Raw genomic sequence first — 18690 nt, forward strand, 5'->3', positions numbered from 1 at the left:
GGCTGTGGGAGGGCGAACTTGAAGCCCCTGGGTCCCCGCAGCATGTGACTCAGTAGCTCCCACCCCCAATACAGGCAACAAGTGGAACTTCAAGAAGATGGTCAGCTACAAGGAGATGCTGGACACCCTCAGGCAGCAGTGGCCGGAGCTGGAGAAGCTGCCGGAGGAGGAATCCAGCACAGCCAAGGTTGGCGGGAGGGCAGGGATGGGGCCGGGAGAAAGGTGGTGCTTCCACCCTAGGACGGGAGAGCTGGCAGGGGCTGCTTTGGGGGTGGAGTCAGTGATGCAGGACAGTGCCTTTTAAGCAGGAAGTGTTACAGGGTCATCATAGCAGCCTCCCTGCTTCACTGATGCAGAAGCAGGCTCGACGTGGGGCAGGGATTAAGGAACTTGTTGTAGGATGCACTGGACTGAGTGGTGGAGCGGGTGCTTGTCTGGCTCTTCCACGTGGCTGTCCCTGGCCGTGCTGCCCTCAGGTTCCTGCATCTTTAGTAGCCTTTGTTTTGGGCAGGCCAGGTGCAGGCGGAGAGCTCATGGGCTTCATACTGGAGTCTTCTGTTGTCCGAGGGCCTTGGGGGCTGCTTTCTTCAGGGCTCCTGGGGAGAGGGCCGAGAGGTAAGGGCTCTGATCTCAGGGAGAGAGCTGGCACTCAGCTGCCCATCCCCCTCCCCTCCACTGCTCACCCACAGACCTTTAAAATCCCTGGCTTCCGAGGCCGAGTCAGCTTCATCACGTCCATGTCTGAGCATTTCTGTGGGACCTGCAACCGCTTGCGAATCACAGCTGACGGGAACCTCAAGGTTAGTGTCCCCTTCCCCACGGGCACCCCTGTCCCCTCTGTGCTCTGTTTATGTCTTCCTGCCCGTGCCCCCTGATTGGAGGTGAGGCTAGCAGGGTACATGGGGTGATGGTGAGATAGTGTCAGATATGGGGGGATCGTGGGAGCAGCAGATCAAGGTGAACTCGTGGCTCCCATGGAACTGTCACCCTGGTTCCTTCCTTCCTTGGGTCCCTGGTTGATCAGGAGCCACTCTCCAGGACTCAGTGCTGTGGGAGGGCTGGGCGGGGATCGATGTGCCCTTTGCCCCCAGCCCCAACCCTGGTTGGCCCCTCCCACCAGGCCAGGGGTTCATTCCTGAGACCGGCATCCATTACTCATATCTAATATCTCATCAGCACATGCTGTGCGTTCAGCCCTGGGGACAGCGGCGGGTGGAAGGGAGGCACGGACATGCCCATCTTCTGTGAGGCCACAGAGACTCCCTGTGAGACCAAACCAAGAGCTAATGGGTGGCAACACGGGATTCTTCATCAAATGAGGGGCCGGACAGGCCTCTGGTAGTGACGCTGGAGAGAACGCACAGGGACCTCAGTGAGCCATGGAGACTGGGCGGGAGGAGGGGGGAGGAGTGGGGCGGGGGATGGATGCGTTCATCCTGATTTGGCCAGGGCAGATTAAAGTCAGCTATGGGGAGGCCACCTCGTGGAGGGCTTGAGTGACCCCATGCAAGGTGCAGAGTGTGTCCTGTTGACAGGAGGACAGTGGGCAGAGATTTTTTTTTTTTTTTTTTTTTTTTTTTTTTGCGGTATGCAGGCCTCTCACCGCCGTGGCCTCTCCCATTGCGGAGCACAAGCTCCGGATGCACAGGCTCAGCGGCCATGGCTCACGGGCCCAGCCGCTCCGCGGCATGTGGGATCTTCCCGGACCGGGGCACGAACCCGTGTCCCCTGCATCAGCAGGCGGACTCTCAACCACTGCGCCACCAGGGAAGCCCTGGGCAGAGTTTTTATACAAGGTGGGGAGGCAGGATCCCTGATTCATGTTTTAGGAAGAATAACTCCCAGGTTGAATTTGGAAATAGAAAGACAGTTAGATGGCCACTTCGTGATGTTCCAGATATGTAAGAGTTAAGGTGAAGGTGGGAAGGAGGAGTGAAAGCACTTGGAGCTGCAGGTGTGGGTGGAGAGAGAGGCCCCCGGCTGTCTGGTCAGCTCTGGGACCTGCTTGGGATCGGGGGCGAGGGTGCTGGTGGGTGGGTTTGGACCGTCAGGCTGGACACCCGATAGGAACTGTGCAGCAGGTTGTTATAAAGCGAGGGGGTGTCCTGGGCTGGAGGCACAGGACTGAATAGATGGTCGGTGATAACTGTGTCAGTCAGTCCCCTCCACCCTGCTGCGGGAAGTGGAGGGAGGATTCTAAGGAGAATGTGAGGAAGAGGCTGTTTATAGCGCAGGGTTAAGGGGGCCTGTAAGGGCACTGGATGAGCAGCAGCACACTGCTGTCCCACTCCTGGGTGGAAGGGGCAGGGGAGGAGTTGTTGTCACTGGGCTCCCAGGAGAGCTGGAGCGGCCGCCCGGCTGGGGCTGTGATTGTGGACGGAAGCACCACTGCCGAGAAGTGCCCGGCCTTTCTCTGCTCTCACCCTCTGACCTCCCATCAGCCACACCCAGGAGGAAGCCAGCAGGAGGGGGGGCTCTTGTTGCAGAGAAGGGCAGAGAGTGGAACCAGGGGGCTAGTGGGGAGCGAGGAAGGGGGACTGACCAGCACAGGGAAGTGGGTGTGTCTTCCGCTTAGATCTCGTTCATATCTTCTCTGATGGTCTCTGCTTGTCAAACGTGCTTCTATGCCCACAGCACCCTGTACAGGGCTGACACTTGGTAGGTGCTTTGTGGGGCTTCATGGGAGGAAGTAGGTGTCCCACTTTCTGGGACTGCCCCATCCACCCCGAGCCCCCCAGAGCTCCCAGCCTCTCCCAGAATCAGGGGAGCATTGAGTCAAGTTGGAATGACCTCAGGATGCCATCTCCACCAGCCCTCTGCTGTTCAGCCCCCAGTCAGGGACCACAAACCAGAGCAGGGGCAGGCGGGCAGGGTCCAGGAGCAAAGGGACTGGAAGAGGCTGGAGGGGAAATGGGTGCACCTGCCAGGTCTGGAGGGGGCTGCCAGGACTCAGCTCCCACTGACTGGGGTCCGTTCTCATGGCAATGAAGAGGGCTTTCCATGGAATGTCTCAGGAGAACTTGTGGATCTAGATTTTGATGTGCTATACCTGTTGGCAGTTATTTGGGTTTTTTCAAGTACGTGCCACGCACTGAAGGAAACATGACCGGAAGTCAGATGCAGGCCTTGGGGTGTCTGCTTTTGCCTCCTGCCCTTCCAACCCCTCCGACTCCTCCATCTAGCACCTTCGGCCCCTCATTGCAGGAAGACCTGCTTTGAGTATGACCAGCCACGGGAGGCCTTCATGCCCAGCCCAGGGGGGCTCCAAGGATGGAGGCCAAGGCTCAGGATGAGGGGGGCCTGTTGGCCTCACCCGCAGTGTGACCTCTCCAGGTCTGCCTCTTTGGGAACTCAGAGGTATCTCTACGGGATCACCTGCGGGCGGGGGCCTCTGAGGAGGAGCTGCTGAGCATCATTGGGGCTGCCGTGGGCAGGAAGAAGCGGCAGCATGCAGGTAAGCGGGCGGGGAGGCCAGGCTGGGCGGTGAGGGGGCCGTTGTCAGCAGGAGGGAGGTCTGTAGTGAGCCAGTGGCACTCAGTGTGGTCCGTGCTCTCCATCACTTCTGCTGGGCCTCTAGACTTGGGGTGCGGTGATGCTTCTCCTTCCCAGGGGAAGTTGGCAGAGCAGAGCCTGCACAGGACGGGGGACCCCACATTCTCTCGGGCTGTTTCATTGGATGGTGGAGAAAGAGGGGTGTCACTGCCCCTCTCTCATCCCTGACAGGGAGGGCAGGGTCCTGGCATCCAAAAACTGTCATGGGCTCCATCATGGGAGACCTTGCAGTGTGCGGCGGGGGTTTTTTGTCGGGGTGCGGTAGGTGAGTGCGTGTCCACGGGGCTGTCATACCGCTGTGTCCATCATCCGTTTCAGTGAACTCTTTTCCCTGCCCTCTTTCTCTCCCCGCCCTCTTTCTCTCCCCGCTTCCCTCTCCATCCTCTCCCTCCCCATCCTTCCCTCGCCCCAGGCATGTTCAGTATTGCCCAGATGAAGAACCGGCCCATGATCCTCATCGGTGGGTGACCCATCAGTACGTAACCACTCACCCTTGTCACGGGGGGATCCCGTGGGGCGGGGCCCCTGCTGTAGGCACCCCCCACCCTGATCCTGCACTTCATCCTGAGGTTCTCATCCTTCACCTTTTCCTACCCCTCCAAGCCTTTACTGTGGCTTTTCTTCCCTTCCCTGTCTCCCTCTTACTGCACAAGCCACAGAAACCATTGGTCTGTCTCACCAGAAATCAGGTTGGGGGGTCCTCCAGGTTTATGATCGCTATGTTAGTTGTCCCCTGAAAATGGAGCTTCTGGGTAAGACAGAGATCTTGTCCTCGGCTTTAGAATCTCCCAGCTTGGATACAGTCACAGGCGTCCCTTCCCTTCTGTCCTGTGGGTCAATTCACGCACGTGTCCGGACCATTAGTGCCCGTTGGTCCTTGTGTTGTTACGCTTCTGTGTGGGCAGCGCTTAGGCAGCAAGCTAGGAGTGCTACTCAGCTTTCTAGGGAGGACACAGCCAGGATCTCAACTGTCTAATTCCTTAACTCCCGGGAACTTATGTGCCCAGGGCGTCTCTTATGTGCATAGGATGCTTCAAACAGAAACACCTTTTTATTGAGCCATATGTGGTCTCTAACCCTGGGGAACTAGCTGGTCCACACAGAGCTTTGGGGATGCTGTTATCCCTCTGGCACATGCCCAGGCTAGAGCAGGGGAGGCCTCGCCCCCTTGGCCACAGCCAGATCTGGGCCCCTGAATTGTGCCCTAAGCAAGAGAAAGCAGTGAGAACAACCAGGGGAAGGGATTCTTTTCTCCAGCACTTGGAGCAGAGTGAGCCCTGAGGCATGTGGGCTGGAGTGGGCCAGAGACAGCCCAGGGACCACACCAGCCACCCAGAGAAGGAAGGTTGGCTCACCACAAAATGCCATCGGGAAGAAAACTGTATCACCTCTCTTCTGCCGTCACCTCCACCATCCTCATCCTCTTGTGTTGGGCCTTGACCCATGCTGACACGCCTTGATGGCAAGGAGTGGGGGATGCCTTGATAATTGTACCTCTGACACTGACAAGGTAGGGGGGCCAGAGCATGACGGAAAGCTGGAAGTTGGGAGGCCTAATTGCTTCAGAAGGAATAATACTCTCAAGGATATAGAGTAACTAAAGTGAGCTGATCTCTGTAAAACCAAGAGTTGCCTAGAACGGGGCCTCTTAGACTTGCACGTGCCTGTGAATCCCTTAGGGATCTTGTTATTTCAGATTCGGATTCGGGAGGTCCGGGCTGCATCTCTTTTTTTTTTTTTTTTTTTTTTTTTTTGCTGTACGCGGGCCTCTCACTGCTGTGGCCTCTCCCGTTGCGGAGCACAGGCTCCGGACGCGCAGGCTCAGTGGTCATGGCTCGCGGGCCCAGCCGCTCCGATCTTCTGGGATCGGGGCACGAACCTGTGTCCCCTGCATCGGCAGGCGGACTCTCAACCACTGCGCCACCAGGGAAGCCCCCGGGCTGCATCTCTTAACAGTCCCCAGGTGGTGCTGGTGCTGCTGTCCCTGGACCTCCCTTTGAGTAACAAGAGCCTACAAGGTCCCCAAGGCCCCTGGGACCATTCGAATCAGCCTGTTGCTTTGTGCATGCTTCTGATCTGCTTGAGACGCTGTTTAGATAGATTAAATATTTACCTTAGTATGTTGTCTATAAACTGTATGATTTCTATTAGCCCTTCCCGGAGAATGTGAAGATGAGAGTAACTAATTGGTAATTCAGGCTGAGGCCTCGCTCTCGTTTTAAGAAAATGAAGGGATGGAGCAGTCATCTGATCGAGGCTTCGGTCTTCAGACCTTAGGTGTTTCTTAGGAGAACTTGGGCAACAGGAACGTTGTGAGGAGGGGAGCCCAGGTGGGAGCACCCACAGACCCCCCTGCAGGGCAGGCAGAGCCTGCGGGACCCTTGCCCTGTGTACCTCCTGGTGAGGGGGGCTGCACGCTTTTATTCCGGGGGCCCCTCTCTGTGTATCGTCTCTCTCTCTCCTTGCTGTGCTCTTCGCCCCTCATTCCACTTTCCCCAGTGTGAAAGGGAGAACTCGAGGTTTGGTGGGGAGAGGCTTGGGGAGGGAGGTGGGAAAAAGACCTACCTTTTGGACTGAGTCTTTCTTCTCTTTCCTTCTTCCTTCCAGAGTTATTTTTGATGCGCCAAGATTCCCCACCAGCCATTCCCAGCATCTCCTTCAGGGACTCCCTCCATGTTCAGGGTCTGAGACACAGAGTGAGTTTCTCCAGCCAGACGGTGACTTTGTGGAAAGGGGGCTGGCTCGCCCAGATCCCTCTCCTCGCCCAGCGGTGCCTGGGGTCTGGCCTCCCTCAGAGACATTACGGTTCCCACCTCGACTCAGATGCCAACCCAAAGTGCCTTAGCCCAGAGCCCCGGGCTCCTGCCACCCCGTCAGGACCTCTGCCCACCTCAGACCAACTGACCCACGTGGACAGGGAAGGACAGGCGGCTATGGTAGACGTGGGTGGGAAGCCAGACACAGAGCGGGTGGCCGTGGCCTCAGCCGTGGTCCTCCTGGGGCCTGTGGCCTACAAGCTCGTCCAGGAGAACCAGCTAAAGAAGGGAGACGCCCTGGTGGTGGCCCAGCTGGCAGGCGTCCAGGCGGCCAAGCTGACCAGCCAGCTGATCCCCCTGTGCCACCACGTGGCCCTGAGCCACGTCCAGGTGCAGCTGGAATTGGACAGCACGTGCCACGCCGTGGTGGTCCGGGCGTCTTGCCGGGCTCGGGGCCCCACTGGGGTGGAGATGGAGGCCCTGACCTCTGCTGCCGTGGCCGCCCTCACCCTGTATGACATGTGCAAGGCCGTCAGCAGGGACATCGTGTTGGCAGAGATCAAGCTCGTCAGCAAGACCGGGGGTCAGCGGGGGGACTTCCATCGGACGTAGAGCTCCTGCCCCCTCTCACCCCTGGCCCAGCGAGGTCAAGAGATGGGATGCGATTTCAGCCGAGAGAAAGATGTCAAGTTCCTTTCACCCCGTCACCAGTTACTTTCAACCGGTAGGAACCCCAGGTCAGCCCACCCCTCTACTGCTCAATGACCTACACTGACCTGCGAGGTTTCCTTTCTTCCGAGAGGAAACCAGCAGGCCCGTCAGCCTTCCCGGACCCTAACTAAGGTCGTGGGAGGGGGCTGGCCGCAGCGAGCAAGGCTAGATAACCCCAAAATCACACTGAGTGACTTGTGGACTCTCTCTAACAGTCGAGCCCATAACCTCCCCTTCTCTCTCGGGTTTTCTCTTCTCCTTCCTTCCCCGGGAGGGAACCAAGGGCTCCTAAGCAGGAGCCTCGTGGGCCACAGCCCTGAGGCCTCCTGACCAAGCACACCTCCCACACCTGCCCTGCGCACGGCCCTTCCACCTGCACCCCTTCGTCCCGGGACACCAGGGGAGGAGGAGCGATGGAGCTTGCCTTCACCTGCACGGTGCACAAAATAAAGCCACGATGCCCATTTTGGGGATGCAAGAATGAGGACTGTGTCTGTGCCGAGGGCACCGAGCCGCTGTGATGGCAGGCCCACCCCTCAACCCAACGCCCCCTGGGGGAAGAGGAGGAGAGATGCTGGAAAAGCAAAGGGGCATGTTCTCCGTGCACCCCCGCCGTCCCTGGGGGAGAAGGTAGGAGTGGAGTGGGAGGCCCAGAGATGCAGCATCTCCAGTAGCACTGTCAGGTAGGGGTGTCCGAAGCTCATCCCGTCGCCGGCTGGTAGAGGTCAGGGGGTGCAATTAGAGGCTCCTGTTTTTCACAACCCCAAACGCTGGACGCGCTTGCTGGGTTCTCTCAATGTGGGTAGGTGTCTCTAGTTCTAGCCTCAGTCCCCCCACTCTCCCGGCCCCCCGCCCGCCTTTCCTCCTGGCCCTGCACCCAGGTGTGCTGGCAAATGTTTAACAACTAGCTCTTGGAAAAGAAAAAAAGGCCAATTTCCATGGTCTAAGTCCTCCCGCCTTGGCCAATTTCAAGCTACCGTACGACGTGAACTGGCTTGCGGAATTCCTGAGGATGTAACAGTCAGGGCTCATAGAGCTGGTAGGACCTGCTTCCAACACACCATGGGCAATGCCGCTCCCCAGCACGCCTCACGTCCCCGTGTGGGAAGAAGGCACAAATTTCAAGGCAGGTTAGGTAGGGGTGGCACGGATTTAATATTTTTTAGTATTACAATATATTCTTATAAAAAAAAGGTGCAGGCGAAAAGGACGCTGCAGATTTTGTACATTAGCCTCATTTGTCGTCTGAAACAGCTGGTGAGAACAGCCTTGGCGTGGAGGTGGTAGAGGTGGGGGGGGGGGATGGTCACGGCTCCCCCAGAGGGTGGAAAGAGGATGGGGTTGGGGAAGAGCCTGGACCAGATCCTTCCCCATCCACCCGGAGAATTTTCTCCTCCCGCCGCCCTAAACACGCCTCCCTCCCCTCACAGGGGAGGGGGAGCGGATGTCGCTGCTGAGAAGGGGACAGGTTGCATCAGATTAACTGAATTTTTACATTGTACACAAAATTAGCTTGAGAAGCGAACCCAAAGGTGGCAGGAAGGGCACCTGGCAACGACCAAAGGAACAAATACAACAGGCGTCAACATTGAGCACATCAGAGACCAACTCGGCCGTCTCCAAGGCACCGGCACTTCCTGCTGAGTCAGCCGTGATGGTCTGTGGTCCAAGGCACTGTTGGCGATCTGGCTACAGCGGCGTCTGGTGTCAGAGCCACTGGCCAGATCCAGAAAAATAATAAATAGAGAAAGCAAAGTCTTTAGAGGTGAGAAGCCTGAGCCCTGGAACAAGCCGTATACGTGTCCTCTGTAAACAGTTAAACCAAACTGTGCTTTTCTGTGGATCCAACGTGTCTCGAACGTCTTCCATATTCCTTCTTCCCTGGTGCGTATCCAGCCTTCCACGGTGGGTGGGAATGCCGGGGTTTGGGCAGGCCTGTTGGCCAGACGTGGAGCCCTCCCTATTCCCGGTCCCAGTGGGTGAGGTGGACCTCGGCCCGGCCAGTCTGGGGGAGGACCCTGCGAGGTCCCACCACAACCTTCCCATTGTCCCAACGCCGGCTTCTTCCAGCGGGTGCTTGTGGGTATCACACAGCTCTGCGGCCACTCTTCCTGGTAAGCCTTCACCTTCCCCTCACCTGGACTCCAGGATGGCTGCTTCACACCGGTCCCGACCAGGCTTACACTTGCTCAGTCCCTCCCCCTTGAACCAACACACATGTTGGGCTCAGCAACCCTGTGTTTCTTCCCCTGCAGCTACTATGGTCTCACCCCCAGAAAAGATAGGCAGCTGAAGAGTGGGCCCAGCCCACCAGTCTGTCCACTGGCAATAACCCTGAGCTGGAGGAGGAGGTCAGAAGGTGAGAAACATAAAAGGGAAGGGCAGGAGGACAGGAGGGCAGGGAGCCTGTGGATGTGGGGTTGCAGGGAGGGTCAGGCAGGCCTCACAGACACAGAGGATGAGGGGTTAACTCTGGAGGGTTGGAAGTGTATTAAAAATGAGCCTTGATGGAGTTCAGCTCACCTCTGTCCTTTTAGAAAATTTGTGTAGATACCAGCCATCATCCTGTCCCACAAGGACAGCTCCTGGTGGACAGAATGAAGGTGAGAACGGACAGGAGAACCAGAATGAAAGTCGGTTGAACCAAGTCGGGTCCCGGAGCTGGGGGTGGGTGGGACCCCCTCAGCTTTCCACCCCTGCCTGCTCTGGGCACCCCCCCCATCTGAATGCCCCTGAGGAGGTCCCCTTACTCCCTTAGAGGTGGCATGTAACTGAAGAGGGCAGCTCTTGCCCTTGGAGCCCTTGGAACCAATGCCCCAGGGCCAACCTCAGCCAGACAAACGCAGTTGGAAGTGTCTCCTGCAGGCTGGACAGAGCAGGAGGTCACTGTGCCTTCTGTTCAGCAGCAGGTGTCAGAGGAGTACGGGGTCCGAGTCATGTTCACTGGTAACCTAGGCGCTCTGGGTGGAGCTGGCCGTTCAGGTGCTGCCCTCTGGAACCCCTAGCCAACGCGTGAGGTCACTGTCTCGCCTCAAGACAATGGTCAGGTTGTACAGGGTGGAGGTGGGGAAGGAGAGTTTCATTCCAGGGTCCCTGTACCCAACATACGAGGTGTGGTGATGAATGGGGTCTTCTTTCTTGAAGCCCTTCCCTTACCAGATCCATCAAGTACCTGATAGTGAGCCCTAGTCGTGAGAATCCAAAGGTGAGTTTTCTGGGATGCTGGATTAGTATAGGATAGAGATGGCAGGGGGGAAGGGAGAGAGACTTAAGACATGCAGGAGAGGGGCCAGAGGCTCGTGATGTAGGAAACAGGCACTGACACCCTGTCCTGATGACTTGGTCCCTGCATCATCCTCCCAGCATCTTTTTTTTTTTTTTCCTGGAACACATCTAGCTAGCATATGTCATGCCTCTTCCTTTCAATAGGAAACTTCGCCCCAGATCAACATTCCATTAAGCCTACTCTTGAGAGATGGGAGCCTGGATGCCCCCGCCCATTACTCCCCACGGCACGTGAAATCTGGACAAGGTCCGTGGACCTCTCTCCAGGCTAGATATGGAACGGCTCTGTGCCAACATTTGGGTGTCCATGCTGGGGGTTAGGGAGCAGGGCCGGCCAGGGATGGCCAAGTCCGCCTCAGAGAGTGACCCCTGGGGCCAGGGTGCAGGAAGAACAATGGGAAGAGGAGAGGAGGGGAGCCCCTTCAGGTGGGGAGACACCGGGTCCTGCCATGCAGCCCCGCCCCCAGGACCCAGCCCAGGGCTCTAAATCCAGCACCGAATTGTGTAAGTATCACTAGCACGGCCTCCTCCACTCTACCGCCCTGGGCCCATCCCTGTCTTCCAGCCTCCCGCTGCAGCCAGTCCCCAGGTCAATAGTTTAGCCTGTTTATGGCCCGCTCCCGGGTGGCTTCCAGGGCCTGGCTCCCTGACCGCTTGCGGCTGCGTTTGAGTTTGCACAAGTCCTTGTCGAAAACTTCGCCCGAGCGCAGGGCGGACACCAGGTCATCAAACTCGCCGCCCTCGTCCAGCGCGCTGCCCGCGTGCACCTTCCGCTGGCGCTGCCACCGCTCCCGCTCCCGCTGCTCCTTCAGCTGGAGGGGCGAGGAGGGCGGGTGAGAGGCCGCGGCCCAGCACATCCACCGCGGTCCAGGTCACAGACACCTGCCCTCCTTCGCGGGTTGACGCCTGGGCTGGGCTGGGTCTACCAACGGGCCCCTTTCCTCCTTGCTAGGGCACCCTGAGCCTCCCGCCGCCCACGGCGCTCTCCACTCCCTCAGCCTTGCTCAGGCCCAGGCCCAGGCCCCGGCAGCACCCTCACCATGGCCTCCATGCGCGCCCGTCGTTCCTCCTCCTCCTTCCTTCTCCGCATGGCCTCCAGGTCCTGCCGGGCCTCCGAGAAGGCCTGCAGGAAGGTGTCGAAGATGCCGAAGAATTCATCCGGCTGCATCTTGCTGTCCTGCTCTCCGAAGTGCATCAGGGCCTTGGAGAACTGTTGAAGAGAAGGGTTGGTGGAGAGTCCCCCCCGAGCCTGGTGGGCAGTTGAGTTCCAGCCAGAGCAGAGCTCATCCAGGTGGGGGGGCTTTGGGGGCAGGGCCAGAGAGGGGAGGCCCCTCCCCCCATTCATCAGGGTAAGGACAAGGCTGAAGGAAGGAAAGGCTTGAGGCTGACACCTGGGGAGGTGGGAGACCCAGGCTGGCTGACAGAGGCTGCCCAGAGTGACCTCTGGGTCTGTTAGGGTACAGGTACAGGACCAGGAGCTGCAGACCTTGGGAAGCACTTCCTAAGGTCAGGACCAAAAGGATGTCAGGTCATCTAGTTATCGGGTAGTTATTTAACCCCTCTGTGCCTCGGTTTCTTCATCTGTAAAGTGGGGATAATAATAGGACCTACTTTATAGTGTTGGGGGGGTGTTAAATGAGTTAGTGATGCAGAGTGCTAGCTACATGCCTGGCACTATTACTGAGAGCTACCATCTCTAATTCAACCTACGGAAAACACTCTAAGAAAGCCCTCACTACTCTTAAGTGTGCTCCCTGGACCAGTGGCATGGGTGTTTCCCGGGAGCTGGTTAGAAAGGCTGAATCTCAGGCCCCACCGCTGGCCTCCTGAATGAGGACCCACACCTCCAGAAGACTCCCACAGTGGGGGCCCAGAGGCGTGTCAGAGTGCAAAGCAACCGAGAGCAAAGCTATGGGGTCCTGAGTCAGGCTCCTAACCCAGCGCTGTCTGTCACAGCTGGGCAGCCCTGGGCAAGTCACTTAACGTCTGTGGATCTCAGTGCCCGTAGCTGTGGAATGGGATAATAGCCTTTCAACAAACCCAGAAGGTAGGTGGTGAGACAGAGGATGGAAAACACTTAATGGGGCGCCTGACATCTGGTCAATGGGCTGCGCACTTCGCAACAGCGTTGCTGTCGCTTTTCTCGTAGGAGTGAGGAAACCCTTTCTCCTCAAAGCTCTGTGCCTCTGGGTGTGTCCCTTCTGGGCCACCTGTGGTAGGACCGGTGAAGACAGAGAGGGGTGGGGGTGGGGTCAGCCTGGGGGCTTGGGGCGCCCTTACCTTGGCCCTGGCTTCATTGAGCTGGTCCTCCAGCTCTGAGAAGCTGAAGCTGGAGACCGTGATGAAGTCGCTCATGACCGGGACAAACCTGTCGTTTGGATCCCACGCCTGGCGTTTCTGATATTCCAGCTCCTGAGGAGGGAAAGCCAAGTGCTGGTCAGACCAGTGCCAGGACAAGAGTCAGGAATGCTGGGGCTCACCCCATCCTCCACCCTCCTTGCCGATCGCAGGACACTGAGCCTGCCTTTGCAAGAGGGAACACCCTGAGTCTCAAAATTCTAAGGGTGGCAAAGATTGTGAGTTATCAACCAGTCCCCCCTGCCTCTATCCTTCCCTGGCCCCCACTGCCGTATTCCTTTCTCTAGATCGTGCTACCCAGAGCGTGGTCTGGGAACAGCAGCGTGAAATTTTAAGAAACAGACTCTCAGGCCCCACTCAGAATTAGAATCTGCATTTTAACAAGACCCTTGGGTGATCTGTGTGCTGATTAAAGTGTGAGATGCATTTCCAAATCTCCCAGTTGATGTGATGCTGCTGGTCCATGGACCACGGACCACATTTTGGGTAGCACTTCAAAGGGCTATAAATTAGAAAGCAGCCCCCTGCCCCGTCCCCACACCACCATAATGGCAACAAAAGGCCCCTTCTCATACTTCTTTCTCTAAGCCCATTATCCCCTTAGCCGCCTCCCCACATACGCCCAGTGAAGATGAGAAGGCTCTCTAGTTCCTAGAGGGAAACAAAGGAGTGGGCCACGTCCACACTGGGCTAGAGACAGTATCATCTGAGAAGCCCTTAGATCAGGAATAGTAGAGATCTGGGTCTCCAGCAAAAAAAAAAAAAAGTATAGCCCCTGGGTCCTCTACTGGCCCAGGGAGGAGGTGAAGAGACATAAGGAAAGAACTTCTGGGGACACTGGTCCCCAGTGTCACACTAGGTGTTACCTGCCCTAAGTCAGCTTCCAAGGCATGCAGATCCTCTCGCATCGATTTGAATCAATCTTAAACGTGGCAGATTTCCCATTCACTCCACTCCACTGTGCAGTGGTAGGCTACAGGCTCAGATGGATGCCCCCTCTTCAGGAGTCTAAATTTAAGCCCTGGGTAATTCACTTATCCTTTCCTGAGCCCTCACTCTATGCTACAGGTTGTACCTGCTGTGCCAGCTCTTCTGTCACCCCAGCCAGGAGCTCTGGGTCACAGAGATGCATCAGACAGCGTCTGCGTCTGGGGGGGCGGGGGAGTCCGCCCAGTGACAGGCAGCAAACACAGCATGGGCAGCATCCCCTCAAACCCAGGCAGGCATAGATGATGTACTCACCACCTCGACTGCTCTGAGGCCCCTCCTGAGGTTGCCCACCTCCTTCTCCAGCTCTGCCAGGCTATGGGGGGCGGGGGGACACAGAGGGAGGGAGAGGAGCTGGGGTTAGTACAGGGCAGAGCAAACCCCAATGGCTTTGGGAGTCAGTGCACCCGGGTTCCAGCCCTGCTTTGGCTATTAACATGTTGCCCTGGCAAATCACCTCCCCTCTGTGCTCTGTCTGTGCTTCTGTAAAATAACGGGTGAAACTTACGTCCTATAGACCCTTCCAGATCGGAAATGTCATGCTGCATATTGGGAGGTTTCCAACACATGGCCTCTGGCTTGGATTTATTTTTATCACCATCAGGTAATGCTCATAAGCTCTTAACATGGTATCTTGCATGCAGTATGCCTTTGATACGTATTAGCTATTTACCTCTGTGTTTCTGCTTCTATTGGAGATGCTTCTATTAGCCTATATATGTTCAGGTCTGACTTCTCACCTGTAGCAGATGCTCCTGGAGCCCGCCACCCCACCCCCGCCATCTCCTTGGACCATCCGTTGTAGTGGACAGCCCTGACTTCCAACCACTGAGCACTTTTTCTGTGGGCCAGAGCATTACTGCCCGCCCCCAGCCAGTGAGTGACAGGAGATGGTAGATGATGCCCATCTTACCCCTTGTGGGGATAATGGAGCAAGTGTCCTACACTGTCTCCCACACTCTGCAAGAAGGGTTAAGCTCTGACCGCCTGCAGTGGTAAGTGGCTTAATAACAACCCCACTGCCAGCATTCTCCCCATCCCTGTCGCAATTCCCCACTCCCCACTTTGTTTCCTGAGAGAATCTCTGAAATGAGGATTTGAGAGCAAAGAGTGTCGGGCTTCCCTGGTGGCACAGTGGTTGAGAGTCCGCCTGCCGATGCAGGGGACGTGGGTTCGTGCCCCGGTTTGGGAAGATCCCACATGCCACGGAGTGGCTGGGCCCGTGAGCCATGGCCGCTGGGCCTGCACGTCCGGAGCCTGTGCTCCACAACGGGAGAGGCCACAGTGGTGAGAGGTCCGCGTACCGCAAAAAAAAAAAAAAAAAAAAAGAGTGTCTTTTGTTGGGTTCTCCAGAGCAAACCCTGAGATGCTGTTCATTCTGGGCCAGCTCAGAGTAGACCCGAAGGAGGAAGTTTAGATGAGAGAGGGCGGGATCACAGGGAGAAAGAAGCCTCAAGAGGACCCCTTACTTGACTTTGGCGGCTTCTGGAAGGTGCTGCAGCTCAGAGGGCATGTTCAGGATGTCAGGGAAATGCTTCTCCAGGATCATGATCAGATAATGGAGCAGAGAGATGTTTCTGTGGGTGAAAGTCGGGTCAGGGGTACGGGGCCAAGGGAATTGGGAACGAGGGTCCGGCGGAAACTAGGGTGAGGTGTTAGGGGGAAGTTGTGGCATATTTGGGGAGGGTAATGGGGAGGGTCCAGAAGCCGGCAGGTCCCACCTGTCGATGCTGGACTTGGTGTCGGCAATCTTGTTGAGGCTGGCCACCCGGAACCCGTAGGCGCTCCCACGCTGCCCTTTGTTCATGAAGTTGCCGATGGCCAGGACGACCTCTAGCATCTGAGCTAGACGCTTGCTGCGGATCAGCTCCCGGGAGGCCAGCAGGATGGCTGGGGGAGGAGGGACAGGTGAGAGCCCCACATATACCAGGCCCTTGAACCCTAGGATGATGTCACCACAAAGTCCAGAAAAGGCACCGTTAAGTGTCAGCTTCAGAGGGGCAGAGGGTATGCCCACAGCCCAGCAGACGATCTTCTCCACATCTACCCACCTCCAGGGGAAGCAAACTCGCCAAAAGCCAATTCACCAAATAACCCTTTCTCAGAATGTGCCAACTCTTCCTAAGACTATATTGGAGAATGTATCATCTTCCCTTGCATGTATTTAAAGACTCTTAACATATTCTTTCTGTGGATATATGCAAGAATATAATACTTTGGGCTTCCCTGGTGGAGCAGCAGTTGAGAATCTACCTGCCAATACAGGGGACACGGGTTCAAGCCCTGGTCCGGGAAGATCCCACATGCCACAGAGCAACTAAGCCCATGCACCGCAACGACTGAGCCTGCACTCTAGAGCCTGCGAGCCACACCTACTGAGCCTGTGTGCCTAGAGCCCATGTTCCACAACAAGAGAAGCCACTGCAGTGAGAAGCCCTCACTTGCCGCAACTAGAGAAAGCCTGCACACAGCAACGAAGACCACGCAGCCAAAGATAGATAAATAAAATAAAATAAAATAAAAAGAATATAATACTTCTACTTTTCTAAACCTAGTGATTAAAATTTTTAATTTCAGCATTTTACATACTATGGGACTGTTTCTGCCTCTTTTGAAGTGCTGAATTTTGTTGATTATTTTGGAAAGAAAAAAATCCCTGTCAAATTATAACATCATCAATTGCAGTATTTTCATATTTTTGTTTTATAAGATAATGGTGTGCTTTGCAGTTGATGGTGTCTTAGATTTGATTAAATAGGTTACTAGACAGCCTATTGAATATCATTTAAAAGAATTTTCCGGGCCTCCCTGGTGGCGCAAGTGGTTGAGAGTCTGCCTGCCGATGCAGGGGATACGGGTTCGTGCCCCGGTCTGGGAGGATCCCATATGCCGCGGAGCGGCTGGGCCCGTGAGCCATGGCCGCTGAGCCTGCGCGTCCGGAGCCTGTGCTCCGCAACGGGGGAGGTCACAGCAGTGAGGGGCCCGCGTGCCGCAAAGGAAAAAAAAAAAAAAAAAAAAAAAATTTCCAACCTTTAGGCATTTAAAAATTTCCCTCCAATTCCTTAAATGATACCTTTCTTGGAAATACAAACTAAGGCTAACAGTAACCAAAACTTCAGTGTTTCATTCTGATGTGGGTACCCTGGCCCTTCCTCAGTTATTCTGTATTTAATGGTGGATGTGCAGAATTAGGATACAAATCCTACACTGAAAATTTGGCTGCCAGTTATAGAATATGATTTTGGATTATTAAATGTGGTGAGAAGATTAAACCATTGTATTATGATCTTTGGCTTCTGCCAAATTGAACATTCCTTAAGATGCTGCTATGAAGATTAAATGCAAACCATTTGACTAAAAGCTTGCAAAACTCTTCAAAAGCAGTTAAAGTAACTGTAAAAAAAAAAAAGCTGTAAAAAAAGTGAGTAAGAGGTAAGGTTGGTCAGTGGCTGCTAAACTCAAACATCTGCCTATTCTGTGACCTAACCGTGGCAATATTCTTGATGAATAATTGAATGGTTTCTAGTTTTTAAAAAAAATTCCATCGAGATTGGTTAAGTAAATTATGGTATATTCATACAATGGAATAAAACGCAGCACTGAAAATAAAATAACCCACCGCTCCCTGTAATAATAATAGGGATAACTTACAACATAATGCTGAACAAAAGACCAGCATAAAATTATTTGTACTATGTTATTCTATTTATAGAAAGTTCAAGATAGACGAACCTTCAGAGGATTTGGAGGAAGTAATGTTTGAGAGGGGGACATGAAGAAGGGCTCTGGGGGACTGGAAACGTGCCATTTCTTGACCTGCATGCTGATCACACAGGTGCATTCACTTTTGGATGATTCGTCAAATAGGACTCTTAGGATTTGTGTACTTTTCTATGTGCATATTTCAATAACAAGTTTTTGTTTTGTTTTGTTTTTAAGTAAACTACTTCAGAGTTTCCGGCAACGCATATTGGTTGGGATAGTTTTTCTAAGGTTGATATGCTGCTATTTGAAAAATCTGCAGAGCAATCCTAAAAATGCTAAAATGTTGGCAAAACAGAAACTGATAAGAGTTCAAAGGGAATCAGTGTAAATGGGAAAATTCCCATATGCAATGCAGACTTTTAGATATAGTCATAATAATATATTCATGAATATACTCATAAGAATGTTTACATGTGAAGCCATATTCATCTTGACTATACTCAGTGCATTTGTTCATAATGAGCATGGGTAAGTTTGGTATATTCAGCAATGAACATATTCATAAGAAGAATATATTCAAGAATATGTTCATGAATATATTCATAGAAGAATTGGTAAATTTGTCAGATTTGATGAATTGGCTTTTGGCAAATTGACCCAGAGGCCCTGCCTGGGGAGGGAGGGATGCTGGGGACAGGGGTCAACAGCTCATCAACCAGCTGCGATAGGCCAAATCTTAGCTCTTCCAGGAATATTTCCTAGGAGAACTGGAGGGAGAAGCATGGACCCCAACCCCTGCATGATCCTCACCTCTCTGCCCCCAGTCAAGCCCACTGACCTGATTCTGTCAAATACCACTTCAGCCACCTGCTCCCAAGTCTGGGACAGAAGAGACCTCCAGACCATTCTAGAACAGTAGCCATGGCCATAGCAGAGCGACTGTTACTTTCCTCAGCAGGCTTTGCCACCCCAAACACGTCTCACTCTGCTTAGCTCGATATTAAAGGGAAGCTCTTTCCTGAGCGTACACTGATGACCCCTTAGGGAGAATTTAGGAGTGAGCTCCTAGGAGCAGGAAATTATCTGAGAATAAAGCTACCTGGTGGCTAAACTGCTCTAGTTCCACAGATCCAAATGACAGGCGATTGCTCACATTTGCTCCACTGACCCAAGATACACAAATAGTTGAACACATGCCTTGGGCTGAACCCCTTTATCTGTGCCTCATGCCCCAAAGGCAGTCAGCAGCAGGACAAAGAAAGCTGTGTGAAAGTAAGGACTCACCCATCACCAGAGAAGGAGGTGCCTTCAGACCTGCAGAGTCACTGTTGAACCC

General features: G+C 54.7%; 2 protein-coding genes across 7 annotated transcripts in view; one reads left to right on the top strand and one right to left on the bottom strand.

Moving 5' to 3' along the window:
- MOCS1 (molybdenum cofactor synthesis 1) overlaps positions 1-8294 on the top strand; it is a 37206-nt gene extending 28912 nt beyond the window's left edge. For 2 of the 4 annotated variants that reach the window (XM_060110926.1, XM_060110928.1), the window contains 5 exons: positions 75-187; positions 690-800; positions 3334-3454; positions 3965-4012; positions 6160-8294. In XM_060110926.1, coding sequence (XP_059966909.1) covers positions 75-187; positions 690-800; positions 3334-3454; positions 3965-4012; positions 6160-6920 — 1154 coding nt within the window. In that variant the 3' untranslated portion in view covers positions 6921-8294. Of the gene's footprint in view, positions 1-74; positions 188-689; positions 801-3333; positions 3455-3964; positions 4028-6159 lie in introns of all 4 variants that reach the window. The other 2 variants (XM_060110929.1, XM_060110927.1) reach the window with 2 other exon arrangements.
- The window catches only part of DAAM2 (dishevelled associated activator of morphogenesis 2), a 115685-nt gene continuing 105150 nt past the window's right edge, over positions 8156-18690 (bottom strand). For all 3 annotated transcript variants that reach the window (XM_060110922.1, XM_060110923.1, XM_060110925.1), the window contains exons 20-25: positions 15371-15539; positions 15119-15226; positions 13905-13965; positions 12585-12716; positions 11344-11514; positions 8156-11116 (exon numbers count right to left, since the gene is read on the bottom strand). In XM_060110922.1, the coding sequence (XP_059966905.1) occupies positions 10895-11116; positions 11344-11514; positions 12585-12716; positions 13905-13965; positions 15119-15226; positions 15371-15539 (863 nt within the window). In that variant the 3' untranslated portion in view covers positions 8156-10894. The remainder of the gene's footprint in view (positions 11117-11343; positions 11515-12584; positions 12717-13904; positions 13966-15118; positions 15227-15370; positions 15540-18690) is intronic.

The sequence above is a fragment of the Mesoplodon densirostris genome, chromosome 10 (genome assembly GCF_025265405.1).
Source record: "Mesoplodon densirostris isolate mMesDen1 chromosome 10, mMesDen1 primary haplotype, whole genome shotgun sequence".
NCBI lineage: Eukaryota > Metazoa > Chordata > Mammalia > Artiodactyla > Ziphiidae > Mesoplodon > Mesoplodon densirostris.